Below are 17,679 nucleotides of genomic sequence, written 5' to 3'. Positions count from 1 at the left end.
GATGTGCTTGCTTGACTCAATCACAAAGGCGAAACCTAGCTTACTATACTACTCCAGATCAGCGGATTTTCCAGGGGGGGGGGGCATATTTGTTCTGAACAAATTTTGACAAGCCGTGTCAGTGATACGCCTGAATGATGCTGAATTGTGTCACGAACAAGATTATGAACCTATTATACATTTTTCATAGTTCTCAAGGGGGGGCACGTGCCGGGTGTGCCCCTACCTGGATCCACCATGCATTCACTGCCAATGACATTCCGTCGGGTCGGATTAGAGATGGTTTGGTGTGACTTTTGCATTAGTAAACAGTCAATACATGTTGTAGGATATATAGGTCTGCCCAAGGGCGGACCCAGGATTTTCCAGGGGGGGGCACATTTTCCAGATAAAAAAAATCGACAAGCAAAACAAATTTCAACAAAAAGTAAGGATATTTCGTCCACGAAAAAAAATTGAAGTAAAAAATGAATAAATGTAAAAATTAAAAGAAAAAAGGTTTTCATTTCAAAAGGGGGGCACACTTCTGTTTTAACGGTATTTTTACATTACAAATTTTAATTGTGCCTCGGATCCGCTATACAGTGCGTCCCAAAAAACTTTACACTTTGAAATGGATGCCAAATTAAAACTACATCACTTTGGGTGGACACACTTACATATATGGAAGCCAATAAAGTCAACTTTCAAGTGACACCAAAAAGTTGGAAAATTATTCATGCTTGAGAGAGCCTAGACCACTTAAACAAAGGGTATGAAAATTAGACTAGGCCGGAATTAGCCTTCCAATTTATTCAGTTTCTGAGAGGCAAATCCGTTGGAACTTGCAAAGTTAATGGCGTTGTTATGAATTAATGATCAACCGTGACCAGTTTTGGTTGTTTAAGCAAATTTCATAAATCGTTAAATTGAACTTTAATCCATGAGTGAACACAAATTACACTATTAGGGCAGCATTTCAACACTATCATGTGAATATCAGCAATGTGTTCATGAGAGTTGGGAGAATAGGGGGTGAGATAGGACTTAAGTAGGATAAGTAAGTTGATGGAATAAGGGTCAACAGAACATTTGCCCCCCCTCTCCCTCTCTCCGAACGGTTTCCATGTACGGAAAAAAATATATATATTACCTGCCGGTACAGATAAGGCGCGCTTACCGCTCCCCCCCCCCCCCCCCCCGCCACAAAAAAAAATCACGACCAAGGAGAAAATTACAAAGTACAAAAAATTTGATTTTGAGGTAAAAATGCAAACATTTTTGCTCACTCGCTTCGCTCGCTTTTATAACTTTTATAAACTTGTATAACTTTTATAAACTTGTATAACTTTTATAACTTTTATAAACTTTGTCTGATGCAACATGCCCTTCATTTGTTTGGCTCATTTTTCTACTGTGCTCAGCTATTCAGCTCGCGCTGCGTGCTTGCATTATGACTTGATTTCTGATCCTCTTCGTGTCTTCCATTAAAAGTTATCAAAATAAAGACAGACCATGTGTCTCACTATTAACAAGCGCTACACCACTCCACCCACATCAGAAAAAGAGGAAGCATCCCCGAAGTAGGGATGAAAAATATATAAAATCAGGCCATGTAGACGTCTCACCGTATGCAGGCTCTAACCTACCCCACCTATATAGCTCACCTCCAAAGTTGGGAAAACGTCCCCGAAGTACATATGGATGAAAAATAAGAAATGTTAAAATATTTTTGTGAGTATCATTCCACTGTGTATAGGCCTCAGTGTATTTAATACATCATCTGTAATTTCGTCTGTCCCCGAGCTCCCATTTTCTGAAGTGAAAAATACATTGACCGGAAGAGACTGTCACGAGGGAGTGACTTTTTTTTATTATTTACTACACTGCTGCTTGACACCTAATAAGGAATACGTAATGCTGATGATTATAGTTATTAAAAGATTTGATCAAATCTCTTCAAACATTTTGTTATTTTCTTTTCATTTGTTTTACAACAATTTTACATGAAAATATAGTTGAATATTGATAACAAAATAACAAAATATAACTTAACTTAATAACAATAGGTGACTAGAGCCCCCATCATCTCTTCTGGCTTGATATGCCCCACTCGGCCCTGATGGTCGGTTCAGTTCCTGGCCTCCGCAGTTTGCGATGTCTCTTCCAATCGGCCTCGGCCTCCGCAGACAGTGTTGCCCCTTGATGGGTAGCCCCAAGATCAGAGAGATGTGGCTTCAACGAATAAGTGGACGAGATCGAGCCCCCAATGATGACATGAATTTTGACGAATCATATCGGTGGAGAACCAGCGGCAGCTGGGGTCGTTATCTCGTCACCGACGTAGTCCCTCGGTTTTAACTTCGACTGCCTGGACTAACATTTGTAGTCTACTCTAGCGTAGGTGGTTCTCCTCGAATTACTGAAATTAACCTACTAATATACCCTTCCGTTACTAGGACTAACTGTATAATTTCTATGAAGTAAAGACGACATGAATGGAATATAGAAGATATATATCTATATACATATATATATATATATATAAATATGTGAAGTTATACACGTACAACAGCTTTGGCAACTCTTTTATTTAAATATTGTGTGACAGAAATGGATGAAGAGAACAATGGTAAGCGTAGCTTAAATCAAGGTCCCCCAGAGCTATCTACCCTTTGGAATAATTGGTGATGCCGAAAAAATGTCTCTGCCGACAAAGGAAATTATAATTGGTATAGTGTCGAAAATCTGACGGTCAATCGGATCGGGGTCGCCCTAGCCAGTAACCCGTCTCTGTGGTTTAGTGGTTAAGGCACCGGCGTTCAAAGCTGGGGGCCCGGGTTCGATTCCCGGCAGAGACATTTTTTCGGCATCAACAATTATTCCAAAGGGTAGATAGCTCTGGGGAACCTTGATTTAAGCTACGCCTACCATTGTTCTCTTCATCCATTTCTGTCACACAATATATATATATATATATATATATATATATATATATATATATATATAATATATTTATATCCCCCTAGAGTCCTCTCCTAGAACAGCGCCTGGAATGCACCCGCCAATTTTTTCAAGACTAAGAAAAAAGGATAAAATGTGAGAAAAGGAAAGAATTTGTCAAAGTTATATTTTCATGAAAAATATCGAAACTTTTGCTCGCTAGCAATTTTTCACACACTGTGGCCTCTATACGCTATGTCTGCATCCCCTCAAACATTGGGGCTCAAAGTTACGCCACTGAACATCTACTCTATGATATTATCTTTACACTTTTAAATGAAAACTTGTTATTATTGCGAACATAGGCCTAAGACATTGATCTTAGCCTGCGATATTACTATACAGTGCGTCCCAAAAAAAACTATACACTTTAGAAATGGCTGCCAAATAAAAAATTGTAGCACTTTGGGAAAAAAGACTTACATATATGGAAAGCCAATAAAGTCAACTTTCAAATGACACCAAAAAGTTGGGAAACTATTCAGGCATGAGCGAGCACTGCCCACTGAAACAAAGGGTATGAAAATTAGGGTGGGCTGGAATTAGCCTTCCAATTTATGTCAGTTTTTGAGAGGCAGCAAATCCTTTCGAACTTGCAAAGTTAAGGGCGTTGTGATAAATTAATGATCAACCGTGACCAGTTTTGGTTGCATAAGCAAATTTTATAAATGATTAAATTGAACTTTAATGCATTAGTGAACACAAATTACACTTTTTGGGCAGCATTTCAACTTTATTATTTGGATATCTTTTTGGGCAGCATATCAACTTTATCATGTGGATTTCAGCAATGTGTTCATGGGAGTCGGGAGAATAGGGGGTGAGATAGGACTTAAGTGGGAAAAGTAGGTTGATGGAATAAGGCTCAACAGAACATTCAGCCCCTGCCCCCTCCCTCTTTCCCGCCCTCCCCTCCTGTTGAGAGACCAATGGCTATTGTCATGTACGCGTGAAGTCCAGAGCAGAATGTTGATTTAATGATTCATTTTGAATCGGGGCATCAACTTTTTCCTATCAATAATTTAATCAACAATTTATCAGTAAATCAACTCATTCAATGTGCAATGTGATCAATCAAACATTCATTTTTTTTTCAATTAATTATTTCATTAATCATCATAATCATTAAATTTTTTGGTAATCATTCAATAACAAAACTGACCATCAGCCACCGGTCACTTGGCAGTTATAAGTTTTGAATACGCTACAATCCAGGAAGTGAGAGAGAGGGGGGGGGGGCTGGGAAATGGTGGTGGAGAGGGGAGGTTACATATGACTTTTAATTTGTAATTTTTAAAGGACAAAAGGAAGAGGAATGCCCTTTTAACCAAGTCTTAGCATATCTCGCCCTCTTGCTTGTAACAGGTACCATCGCATTACTCTGACTCTCACGAACACACTTCTGAGGTCCACAAGATGAATATGCTACACTAAAATTACAATTGCTGTTCACTCATGATTAAATTTCAATTTAGTAACTCATGCAATTTAGTAACTTAGTAATTTGCCTAAGAAACCAAAACTTATCTCACTCATTAATTTAGCTTAGCAAGTTCCAAAGGACTAACCACTCTAAAAAACTGTAAGGCTAATTCCTGCCCAGCCTAGCCGAGCTTAGTCTCTCAGGAGAGAAGCGGGGGGGGGGGGGAGGGGGGTTGAGATGGAGAGAGGGGTTGCTAAATGTTCTGTTGACCTTTATCCCATCAACGTACTTCACCTACCTAAGTCATATTGCCCCCTCTTCTCCTGACTGTCATGAACACATTGTTGAGATCCACATGATAAAGACAAAATGCTGCACTAAAAATTGCAATTCATAATCACTCATGCTTTAAATTTCAATTTAATAACGCATTAAATTTTCACAAACAATAAACTGATCACAACTGATCTTTAATTTACCAAATAACCCTTAACTTTGCATGTACCAAACAAAAAACCTGAAAGAAATTGGAAGGCTAATTCCGGCCCACCCTAATTTTCATACCCTTTGTTTCAGTGGGCAGTGCTCGCTCAAGCATGAATAGTTTTCCAACTTTTTGGTGTCATCTGAAAGTTGACTTTATTGGCTTTCCATATATATAAGTCTTTTCCGCCAAAGTGCTATATTTTTTATTTGGCAGCCATTTCAAAAGTGTATAGTTTTTTTTGGGACGCACTGATACACTGAATTACCGCTGTGCTATTTCCAGCAGTGTTTGTTGATGATCAAGACCAACAACATTGTTTTCCTCAATTTTTTAGAGGGCATGTTTGTTTTCCTTCCACCGCCCCTCTCTCTCTCTCCCTCTCACTATAAACATGATAAAGGCGGCGTTTTGGTGTTTTGATATAAAACAATACGTTCCAAACGAAGATGACGTCACTTCTTACTCATTATTGAATAACGGGTATATGCACGGCGATTTTGCCAAATTTTGGGGTCCTTCTCGGAAAGAGCTATCACTCGAGGCTTCCGTAAAAATGTCAAAATTCGAGGGGGTACCCCTTCCGGATCGCAGCCCATTATTTATTCATTTATTTGTTTATTTATTTATTTATTTCAGTTTCTTCCCCTTTTCCTTTTTTTTACTGCTGGTAAAATCCAAGAAACGGTCACATCCTGTAGTCTTAAGTCCCTGGACGCGATTTCCAGAGTAAGCACCCCTCCCCCACCTTAGTTCGCCAGGGCAGTGATTTTCATATTATTTCTAGTCTCTTTTGCCTCTCACCCCCTTCTAAAAGCTCCTAGCCTTCGGGTGGCTGCTAGCGGATTAATAATGAATCATAAACCTGATTAATTATACATGTAGTTCTTTTTTATTTCGTTTTTTTTCTTCTTTTGCCATTGTATCTTGTTCGTTTGTTGGTTTAGAAGGCCGATTTGTTTTGTGATATATTTTTTCTTTGATCTGCATTATTTTTCTTTGTCTCTGTTTACTAGAGACCAAAGCTCCTTCACACAAAAGTTTGTAATCATTCTCTAAATATCGATGACCAATCAAGATAATCGTTGCATGCGCACTCTGCTAAAATACTGACCGGGAACCAATAAAGTGCGGTTCTTCCATATTTCGCTGAATTTTGTCGTGAATGATTAATCTGTAATGACCTACTTAGACAATGCTGATTATATTTTCCTGATAAAATGAGGGAAGGAAAAGAAAACAATATTGTTGCAACTATGCGAGGAAGGACGGACGTGGTAGCGAATTCGGGTTGACTAGACTTTGAACAAATCTACATTCGGTAAGCTATATCTTAAATTTCATTATTCATTTATATCGGAATCGGGATCGGAATGATATCTCTATAGGCGCTTTACAAACTTATTGGTAAATGACATGACGACGAACATTATGATCTATTATTATTATGGCAGACGTTGTCCTATAATCTATATAGTAACACATTGAAGCAATGGCTGCAAGCGGGACACTCGAAGGTAAAATAGGTTCAACTTCATTTGCATCTTGATACATTAATGTCTAAGTTCATATTCAACAGTTAGCCAATAATTCAATCTAAATTCACGTATAAAACCGGCAACGTTACAAAATCTCTTCCTTTTTGCTAAAGACCCCCAAAGATTTCCATGTACTGTATAAACAGTTTTAGATTTTTTGACCAGTGAAATCAACGGTATTGGTCATCGCCTGGTCAGATCCCGCCCTTGACCTGTTGAGTTTTCATCAGTGACGCTTGGAATTAATAGACGATTTTAAAGTCTATTTGACAAAAGTTTTTCACTTGAAATATGGGATATAATAACCATGGCAACGGCGAAAGAGACATCAACGTTTTATTCATGTCCCACTGTGCGATGACCTCAACCCCCCCCCCCCCGCCTGCTTCCTCAGAAGATCTGACTATGTATAATAAACCTGATTATAGCCTAATGGTTGTTTGATATGCATTTAGTTATCGAACTTCCCAGGAAAGGTCTATCATTATGAAAGGGGCGGATCTAGACCTTTTTTTTCCAAGGAGGGGGTTTGCCGAGAATTTTGACAAGCAAGCAAACAAAAAAAGAAGGGGGGGGGGTTCACCATAAAAGGTAATTTGCCGGGGTTGGATCCTAAATGTAGGTCATTGCTTTTTTTTTACCTGGCAGCCAAAGAGGGGGGGGGGTTAAACCCCCTAACCCACCCCCCCCCCGTAGATCCGCTACTGCATAAACTCATAAGAAAGATAAAAATTGTCAGAAGAGTAGATGGATCACAACCCCTCCCAAAGACCTCTCTCTTCATACTCCTACCCCCTCTCACCCTCACCCCCCCCCCCCTCCTCTCTCTCCTCTCCCCTCCCCCTCTCTCTCTCCCTCTCAACAACAGCAAAAAACAAACAAAAAAAAACTGCGACCTATTCGTACAAAAAATAACGATTTTGACACAATATTGGGAAAATATCAACATTCACTTTTTTGTTTTGCTTTCTTTCTTCGCTCTTTGATCTTTTCTCGGCCATGAAACTTTTGGGGGACATGACTTCATTTCCCTCTCTGTTAGTACGCCAGTGTCTGATTTAGAATAAATCCAATTAAAATAGGCAATCCCATAATTGAAGGTTATATGTTTTTGTATCATTTTCTTCTTGCTTTCAATGTTGGCAGACAGTTTCCAAATTGCAGGAAATCTCTGAATATCCCTTTCGGTATATATCGGAAGGGTCTAATTAAATTAAGTATGGGTTGCCAGACATCATCGGTCATAGGGAACCCGTTACAAGAAGCTTTGTGATTGATCGTGGGGCTGATTTCTACGATTGATTCAATTGATTATAGTGTATGATTGATCATAAAAAGCATATCAATGATCAATCGTTTAGCTTTATGAAACCGACCCCCGGTTACTTTTTATCAGTTCACCGTCCCTATAGGTGATAGGCCCTACACGGATATCTCTGCATGATAAAGCTCTCAAACGGTATACTGCAAGGACATAAAGAAGGTGTATATCTGATGACTGTGACCGGTGTTTTATCAGGTAAATATATTATACAGCTTTGTGTTATCATGAGGAATTAACTGCATAAAAAGCGTATTATGATCACGATTGTGTATACTTTGATTATTATAAAAGAATATGTTGCATTTCTAAAATTATTCTACTTACTCTACCGTTTTTTGCATATCGACAATCATGTCACCGATGAGTTTCAGCCTTTCAGGCATACCTCTTGCAAATCAATGAAGCCATGAAAACAGATACTCAGAGGTAGTATAGTGTCCTAATAGATAGCATTCCTTGGCCCCGTTTAACAAAGAGCTACGATTGATCCGATCAACCACAACTATGGAAAATCAGCAACGTCAACATCTAAAATGCATGTTTGTTCAAAATATTTTCTAGATGTGATGTATATCCATATATTCATTCCACCCTTTCACACTGAAAAAAAAAAATCGAAATTTGAATGATGATTCCAGTGAACAGTAGCGGACCGTGACCCGGAGGAGACAAAGCATTGGAGGGGCACTGTATTGTTTGTGAACAATGCTGTGCCCCCCCCCAATGCTTTGTCTCCTCCGGGTCACGGTCCGCCACTGCCAGTGAAAACTAAGGCTAATGACAAATATTCAGCACATGTGAAACCAAACTAGAACATAAGTTCATAAGTTCATTTTATTTGTCTTCCAACTTTGAGTTTGAATACATGACAAACATATAAGTGTGTATGAAACAATGAGCAGAGTACATGGTAAAACATACAGGTATATATAAAACAGAGTATGCAGAAAACATTGTTTTTAAATACATTATATACAGCTTAAGACAGAAAATAAATAATTTTAATGGAAGACGAGGAGACCTAAGTGAAGCAATGCTTGTAAATTAAGGTTCCTCATTACGAATTCAAAGAACATTGGATTGTTTTTAAATACATTATACAGCTTAAGACAGAAAAGAAATAATTTTTATGGGAGACGAGGAGACCTAAGTGAAGCAATGCTTGTAAATTAAGGTTCCTCATTACGAATTCAAAGAACAATGGATAAACAAAGAAATTGCAATATAATATAATATGATAACTAAAGAGAGAGGCGGGGAGAGAAGAGGGACACATTTATGTACAAAAGGGACAAAAAAGGGGACATGAGGACAGACATCAGCCAGGCCCGGGAAAGGGGGGGGGTGTTAAGTATTGATAATTTAGCATTAACTGATAAATAACACACGAAAAACATGATTAGAATCATGAACGCTAATCACAGTCACGATTACAATAGCAATCATCATTACAATGATGATTCAAGATTCACGTGTGAAAAGGTCCATTGTTTTCTTGAAAAATCAGCATGATCAGTCTGCTTCTTTTCTTTACAATGGACATCATGCAAATTTCCTCGAGAAATTATGACATTGTTGGATTTCCATATAGTTTAAGATCAGGGGAGCGTTTCATGAAAGGACTTGTCGGACGTTTTATCCGACAAGTCCCATTTTATCCGACAGTTACCATAGTAACAGTACCTCTCAGCCAATCAACATCAGAGAAAGATGTCAGATCTGACAACTTGTCGGATGAAAATGTTGATGAAACACTCCCCAGATCAATCGTTTTATAAGACAGGGACCTGGAATGCAAGATCACCTTCTCGATGTATGTAGAATCATGGACCTTACTACATAATGGACTTAGCACGAACAGGGCTTTGAATCTCACCATCGACCGCCAACATTCCTTGAATAAATGTTGTCAATGATATGCTTGTAAGACGTAGCAACGACGAATGTTGAAGTATGGATTCATTCCGTATGGTTTATTTTCGATTGGTCTAATGCCAATTCGTCCAATTCCCGTCAGTCAGTTTAAGGCCCTGCTCAAAACATACCTTTTCAATCAATGAATCCCAGTTGTGGGTCGGTCATTGGAGGTGCACACCAGTTTTAATCTGTTAGTTTTTTTTTTTTTTTTTGTGTGTGTGTGTGTGTGTGTTAATATGCCCATTTAATTTCTTTTTTCCCATGTAAAGTTATCAGAACACAGTGCGCTTAGAAACGCCCGTATTAAGCGCCCTATAAATGTTTTGTATTATTATTATTATTTAATTCCCAACTGCCTCACCCGGGCTGCCTCGTCTATTATTATTTGGTCTACCAATAGTTATAATAATAATAATAGTAATAATAATAATATAGGTATATTTACCCAGGGAAGCTGCTTCAGTTTCGAAAACTGTTCTACCAGCGGGCCCTGCTATTATTATCACCCCGGCTTTAGCTGAGCTGCCTAGGCGCTCAAGCATTCAAGGAATTTCTTCCTACCGGATACCCATTCACCTCACCTGGGTTGAGTGCAGCACAATGTGGATGAGTTTCTTGCTGAAGGAAATTACGCCATGGCTGGGATTCGAACCCACGACCCTCTTTTTCAAAGTCAGAAGACTAATCCACTGGGCCACAACGCTCCACACTATAGTTCGCCCACTATTCACGATTGCCCTTTCATCCATTCACCATTTCGTCTAATAACCAGATGGTCCAATCGTAGCCATTTGGTCCATATACAATTTGATCTAATTGGTCTAAGTGTTAATTGGGCGAAATGAATGAAAAGGAAAAGGGTATTAGACCAAATGGTTATAATACAAAATGGTCATTGACGAAGTGGTGATTATAGACGAAGTGATGATCGAACCAAATGGCTGTTAAAACGAAATGGATTAAATGAAAGAAGCCCATAAGATATGTGGACGAGTTGGCAGTAGACAAACTGGCAGTTTACCCGTGCTTTCATACATATATTTAACAGATGAATTGGATCCGTCATTGCGAAGGATAGGTCCAAAGTATAAAACATTACTAAATTTACTATAATTATGATTACAAAATATGATTGTACACTAATATATTCAAAGCTATACTTTATAAAGGTTGCAATTCACTTGACCAAATTACATTTTGAGAGAGGCTTGCAGGGGGCGCAGGGGGGGGGGGTCGGCTAGGGGTACAAAAACGTAAAATTTACCATCTGATTGTTAATTTTCGCATGGTCAGCCCCCCCCCCCCATCTTCAAAACAGTTTGCATAACTTTGGCTTAAACCATATCGTGTGTAAATGAAGGATTTTTATATGAAACCATCGTCCAAGTAACACACTTTGATTCGTGTAAGACCATGGCCTAAATCTCTACTAAAATCATGAGAAGCCGAAAATGTCCATGTTTAATAAATTGGACAATAAAAACATATTGGTTAATTTCACCAATTCTTTTTGAAGAATGCACTTATCTCAAAATACGCTTTATCTTTTTTATCATTTTTTTTTATTCAGGAAGATAATTGATGGTTCATCATGTGGTCTTTGTCAGCTCTCGTTCTTTGTCTCTTTGTGACGTCATTCTCTGGATGTGAAGCATTTTTCAATCTTAACTCGGTGAAAAAATCGTTTACCGCAACCGATTGTGGACAAAGATTAGGTACGGCATAATTTGTTTTATTTTATTTCTTTATTTATTTTATCACTTTTTTATGCATTTATTCATTTATCTATCTATTTGTTTATTTGTTTATTTATTCATTCATTCATTCATTTATCTATTTATCCATTATTTTATTGATTCATTCATTCATTAATCATTCAGACGATTCAAGGGGCAAGTCCAATCCAACAAAAGTTTACTGTAATAAAAAGAGAAACAAATTAAACAAGCATCAACTTTTTGCTGGGAAGGGCTTCCCCTATAAATAAATATTTTCAATGAATTTGGGGATTAAAAAGAAATATGGGAGGAGTGATAGGAATAAAGGTGTGAAAATGATCCCCTTTCGCAACTCTAATTGATTCTTTTATTAATACATAAGGCTGAAAATAATCCGATTTTAACAGTAAAAAAGAAATAATTAATGAAAAACTCTTGCAAAGTTGGGGTAGAAAGGATATTGGAAATGAGTTGATAATATTAACTCATTTTCAGATATTTTCGTTGATTTCGTCATTCATGGAAGACATCAAACACCTTTTTTACTCGGTCATGCGTATAATTATTAGAATCTAAATTTAGTAGAACTTTCCGTGTTATGTAGAGTAGAATGTTTATTTGAATAAAAATATCCCGGGAAGTAACAAGGCCACTGTACAAACATTGCAAATTGTGTTTTCCTCTGGTTTGGTTCCATGACATTTCCTCCGGCGACAATTGCTCAGATGAAAAAACTGCACATTAAGCCAAACATAAAACCTAACCTCCAAAACTGAGTAAACCCTAAATCTTATTTTTTTTATTATTATTCTAAACCAAAACTATATTACACTATTCTTGTCATAACTCTAACCTTATGCCCTCTGAGTTATTAAGACCAGGGGACCATTGCAGAAAGAGATGTGTTTAAACGCCAGCCAAAAAATAAATCGCAAGTCCAAAATGCGCGCAGTTGATTGGTTGAAAATCAAGTTGCGCCTAAATTTTTAGAGTTGCAATTGTCTCAGGAGAAATTGTCGTGTCCCCTTTTCGATTACCCCTCACACATTTCTCTCTTTATTATCATTAAAAAATGTCTTGCCTATTTCATTATTTTATTGTCTTTATCCTAATTGTACATCGTATTTCGAAAGATCTGACACAACAAATTTGGTTAAACTTCACTCTCAGGTCAAAATGCAGCTATCCGTTTCAACCAAGTATCCGTCACACCCGAGCCGATAACCCTGCCAGGAACGATACGTATCGCTGTCAATATCGATATCGTTCGTAACATCTCGCAGACATTGTCGGCTGATATCACAGTGAAGAGGCGACTCAATCTTGGTTGGTTTGGATATTCATGGTTTGACGTCACGCCGCCATGCATCCCATCCGCGGGACAAGGATGGTGAGAAATATTTACGTTACGTTCTTAAAGGGAAGTTCACCCAGTATAGGAATTTGTGGTAAGAATAGCAAAACATAGATAAATATTGGTGAAGGTTTGAGAAAAATCCATTAACAATTATTATTAATAAAAATGTTAAGTTTTGGATTGTGGCGTCATTAACGAGCAGTTGCCCTATATGTAACGTAATATAAAATGCGTAAATTTCATTTTTTAGTAATAATTTCCGCTATACTGTTATTTTTTGATAGACATTTCTCAAACCTTCGGTAATATTGTTAATTTTTTTTCTGCTATTTTCACGATAACCTTATTGTCAGGACGAACTTCCCTTAATTTTTTTTTTACATTTCGAAAAGTTTTAGTATTTTGCTCCTTACCGATAAGGTCTATGACCATTATGATATAGCCTTCTTTATTATAGGCTCACTTGTGGGTATGTCACATCCTAAGTCAAATTTCTTAATAGATGTTGAATAGAATTAGACCAATATGGACCCAAGAAGTTCGACCCTCGTAGATTCACCTAATTGTGCTTTTTGAGAATTTCCACCATTATAAATGTCTATTGTACTAACGTATCGTTCTAATTGTTTTATTCAAATTGTTTGAATAAAACGATTCATGTCGTCATGTTGTTATCTTCTGTTTACTATATAATTCTTATAGCCGTACTGACCTCTGTGACGTCATTAACTCCGTTGTGCAAACCGAAGGATGTCCAGCCGAGGTCATTGATAACGGTTTTACATGTGCCTGCCCTCCGATCACGGGATCGTACGTGACGCGGAGTAATCTCCCTCTCGTCGTCCAGATACGAGAAAGTGATTTGCCTCTTCAATTAGTTCGTGACCTCATTCAGGTTCGTAGCACTTTCGGCCAATCAGATCGAAGGCTTTCAGTAGATTTTCACTGTTAATGCAAATTTGTTTCTGTGACAAGTTTTATGAAACGGACGCAGGTTTGTACAGCATTCATTGATTGATTGATTGATGAAAAATTAACGACACTATCAACACATGCGTGTCATATACGTGTCAGACAGTTAATCTGGAAAGGTTACAGTACAAATTACCTTAATTCAACTTTACAAAGGAACAGGATTATAAAAAAGTAATTATCAGTAATAAATTAATAGGTTAACTACTTCCCCGGGATAACTTCCCTACTCTTTACGAAAAGAGGAGTAGGTTTTTTAACGTGCAAATGGTGTGACTCTCCTTTACACGGGACCGACGGCTTAGAGTCTCATGAAGATCTTTATGTTGGCATATAACACGACACTACAAAAACGCTGATGTAGATTAATTAACACTAAAATCGTATCTACACTGTAAAACACTGAAGTCTTCAAACTGACCCTAAGGTACCACGAACGGACCACATCTTAAGGTGTTAAATACATTGAACATAACACCGAACAGTGTACAGCCATAGGTGAAATAACACATCAATTGACACCGGAGTAAAATGCATATAGTGTAGTCCTCTATGTATATTTAGGTACAGTAGATGTGTAAGTTGAAACAACATCAGTTTAATAGTTGAAAACTAATCCGAACTTGTTTTGTCACTGACTTGTGTTGTCTGAACATCCCAGTGTTACCTCTAAACCAAACTGGTGTTGTTTCAACACTTTATCTGACGCTAACGAGCTGGTCTTAAATTAATTTAATGTTTGTTTAAGGGTCAGGTCCACCCCAGAAACATTTTGATTTGAATAAATAGGGAAAAATCAAACCAGCACAACACTGAAAATTTCATCAAAATCGGATGTAAAATAAGAAAGTTATGACATTTTAAAGTTTCGATTATTTTTCACAAAACAGTGATATGCACAACTGAGTGACATGCAAATTAGATAGTCGATGATGCCCCTCACTCACTATTTCTTTTGTTTTTTATTGTTTGAATTATACAATATTTCATTTTTTACAAATTTGACAATACGGACTAACTTGACTGAACCATATCGTATTAAACAATGCTAATTCTACATGTTCAGGGAGGAATTAATCGTTGTTTCACTTGGCAATGAGGAGAAAATTAAAATATTTCATATAATAAAATACCTTCAATAACAAGCTTTGCTTTCCAGAAGGTTTCTATTTCATTTCAAAATTTTATATTATATTTTGCTTTACTTTGTAACTTTGTTGAAATTTTGGAATGAATAAATTCGTTATCAATCAATCAATCAATAAAAAAAAACAAAAAAAATAGTGAGTGGATGACGTCATCAGTCTCCTCATATGCATATAACTGTTTTGTGAAATTAACAAAAAAATTAAAATATCATAACTTTTTTATTTTACATCCGATTTTGATGAAATTTTCAGTGTTATGTTTGTTGGATTTTTCTCGTTCTATCAAAATCAACTTTTTGTTGGAGTGGTCTTGTCATTTAAGGATTTATGTCTTGTTGTCTTTTTAATCACAGGGCACATACAAAGTAACTACAGAAGTCTATGACGGATCTGGATCCAAAGTGGGCTGTTTAGAGACTATATTTGGGCTTCTTCATAACCAAACCCCCTAGATATAAGAGCTCCAATCTAAATTGGGCTGTTATATGATATTACTTGGCGTTTTCTAGCCAACTCCCTAGATCAACAAAACGACGAGCTACAATGTACATGGGGCTTTGCTTGAGACTAGATTTGGGTTTCTTCATAGCCGTATACTCCATCTCTCAGAGAGTATAAGACAGTTTCAATTTACGAACAATGGATCTGCAATGGATTAAGTAGGACATTTATAGATTTGAGCTTCCTAACAGCCAAATAATGGCTGATTAGCCCGGGGCCACTTACATTGACGAGTGGATACCATGCGCGACCAAAAAAACACGTAAAAAAGATGTCTTTTTCAAGATAGGGCACGTTACGTACGTAACGTGATAAGGGTGTCAAAACGCAAAAATAATGAAAAAAGGGTATCTATTTCGCTAGAAAAGCTACGTGTTTAGGGTCAAATTTGCGGGGATGATAAAACAAAATCAAAATGTTTTATAAAGAATGTCCTTTTTTGCTCCGATTTGCGCGAGGTGTGGAAGGTGGGGCCGTACTAAACCAAATGGTGTGTAAAGGTAAAACCGACGACCTACGGAGCCGTGACATAACAATAAAATATCGCTGTACTTGTTTAGAGGTTCATTTTAAGGAATACTTGCCAAGAGTATCGTTTTGTTTCAAATACTTGTTAAGGGTAGAGTTTCACACGCCAATACTTGTTAAGGGGTGCATTTTTAGAATATGGGAAATACGTGTTTAGGGTGCATTTTGAGACCGTATGGTCGCGCATGGTATCCACTCGTCAATGGAAGTGCCCCCCCCCCCCCTCCCCCGGGCTGATTAGACAGTGAGACGGGGAGGGGTGGGATGTGACGTCATAAATATGAATAAATTAAAGCAATCGCCCTAGCAACCGGGGGCAGCAGTCTTACCGCCCTCAAACAGCTCTCCCCTTTCACGCTACTAAGGTGAATAAAATAATATCCAACCATGTTGGTCTGCATCATTGTGTGGGTTACACTTCGTAATTCCGAAGGTTCGTAATTCCGAAGGTTCTTTATTCCGAAGGTTCGTAATTCCGAAACACGTAAATTGCCTATACCTCGATGTTCGTTTATCCGAAAACGTAAAAGAGTTCGTTAATCCGAACATTTGTGACGTTTTTCCGAAGGTTCGTTATTCCGAAGGTTCGATAATCCGAAAACGAAATAAAGTTCGATGTTCCGAAGGTTCGTAATTCGAAAACGAAATAAGGTTCGTTGTTCCGAAGGTTCGTAATTCGAAAACGATATAAGATTCGTTGCTCCGAAGGTTCGTTAGTCCGAAAACGAAACTTCGGAATTACGAACCTCATTTCGTTTTTGGATTAACGAACCTTCGGAATTACGAACCTCCCTTCGTTTTCGGAAAAACGAACCTTCGGAATTACGAACCTCATTTCGTTTTCGGAATAACGAACCTTCGGAATAACGAAGCTTCGGAATTACGAATGTATGCGATTGTGCGTATGGCAAATTGTTTTCTCATTTAATCCATATTAAATTCATTACGTCATTTTCAATTGTATTATCTGATCACTGAAAAGGTTTGTAATTATGTTTAGTGTGTAGACATGAGAAAACGTTCTTTAATACCACGATCACGAAAAAAAATGTGCGTGTGTGTGTGGGGGGGGGGGTAAGCTTTCGCATACTAGGCTGCAATGTTGTTGTTGGTGAATATGATGGCGCTCTTCAATCTCTCCAGATTATACGCGCCAGTCGCTTTCGTAAGTAGGACGTCGTCGGCAAAGGAGATCCATACGACGTCAAACCATTGGTGACGATTATATGACATATTAATGTATATTAGTCACCCATCCACCTATTATATTAGTAGGTCCTACAAGATTAAACATCTTCGATGAATAACACTTTAATCAAAATAGAGAAATTAAATATCGCGCGTGCTAAATGATTGTTCGTGGAAAAGGGCACACCAGCTAACCAATCGGCTACTAGTTATATATTTATAGAATTTCTTACTATCTTCGTTTCTTACTATTCACGTCCTTCTTATTCTTTTGTTTTGTCTTTTCTTAGTTTCTTATTAATAAGAATTATAAGATCGTGTCTTGTGTTTGAAAAAAAAAAAAAAAAAAAAAAAACACACACACACACACATACACCACACCTAACTGTCAAAACGGTTAGTGACATATATTAAACATAGTAGTTCCCGTGTATAATCGGGATTAATTAACAATTGTTTAAGATTCGGGTCATTCATCTTAAGTTTATGGAACATAATGCGTCTCTCCTTTACATATTTTGAACAAAATAAAACAGCTTCGTTAGACCGTCGCGTCGTAGCTGGCGCTTTTGATGATGCAGCACGACGGATTATGCATC

At 37.6% G+C, this 17,679-nt stretch overlaps 1 protein-coding gene across 3 annotated transcripts; it reads left to right on the top strand.

Moving 5' to 3' along the window:
- The first annotated feature begins 6,102 nt into the window (after positions 1–6,102).
- LOC129282407 (uncharacterized) lies at positions 6,103–16,855 on the top strand. Of its 3 annotated transcripts, none has more exons than XM_064113997.1 (6): positions 6,103–6,210; positions 7,840–7,946; positions 11,239–11,383; positions 12,557–12,776; positions 13,446–13,638; positions 15,217–16,855. In XM_064113997.1, the coding sequence occupies exons 3-6, from the start codon at positions 11,260–11,262 to the stop codon at positions 15,313–15,315; spliced, it is 636 nt and encodes a 211-aa protein (XP_063970067.1). In that variant the 5' UTR covers positions 6,103–6,210; positions 7,840–7,946; positions 11,239–11,259; the 3' UTR covers positions 15,316–16,855. The 3 variants fall into 3 exon arrangements, with proteins under 3 accessions (XP_063970067.1, XP_063970068.1, XP_063970066.1); XM_064113996.1 differs by having other exon boundaries at positions 6,105–6,210; positions 7,824–7,946; XM_064113998.1 differs by lacking the exon at positions 7,840–7,946 and having other exon boundaries at positions 6,104–6,210.
- The last annotated feature ends 824 nt before the right edge of the window (positions 16,856–17,679 follow it).

This window comes from Lytechinus pictus, chromosome 19 (assembly GCF_037042905.1).
Source record: "Lytechinus pictus isolate F3 Inbred chromosome 19, Lp3.0, whole genome shotgun sequence".
Lineage (NCBI taxonomy): Eukaryota > Metazoa > Echinodermata > Echinoidea > Temnopleuroida > Toxopneustidae > Lytechinus > Lytechinus pictus.
Note: the sequence above shows the minus strand (reverse complement) of the source record. Positions and strands in the feature narration are given on the sequence as shown.

What these genes read in the sequence shown, in the direction of transcription:
- LOC129282407 (XM_064113997.1), top strand. Translation starts at nt 11,260, where the DNA reads ATGTGGTCTTTGTCAGCTCTCGTTCTTTGTCTCTTTGTGACGTCATTC. An exon ending in CGATTGTGGACAAAGATTAG is followed by an intron (nt 11,384 to 12,556) that starts GTACGGCATAAT and finishes CTTCACTCTCAG; the next exon opens with GTCAAAATGCAGCTATCCGT. An exon ending in TAGTTCGTGACCTCATTCAG is followed by an intron (nt 13,639 to 15,216) that starts GTTCGTAGCACT and finishes TTTTAATCACAG; the next exon opens with GGCACATACAAAGTAACTAC.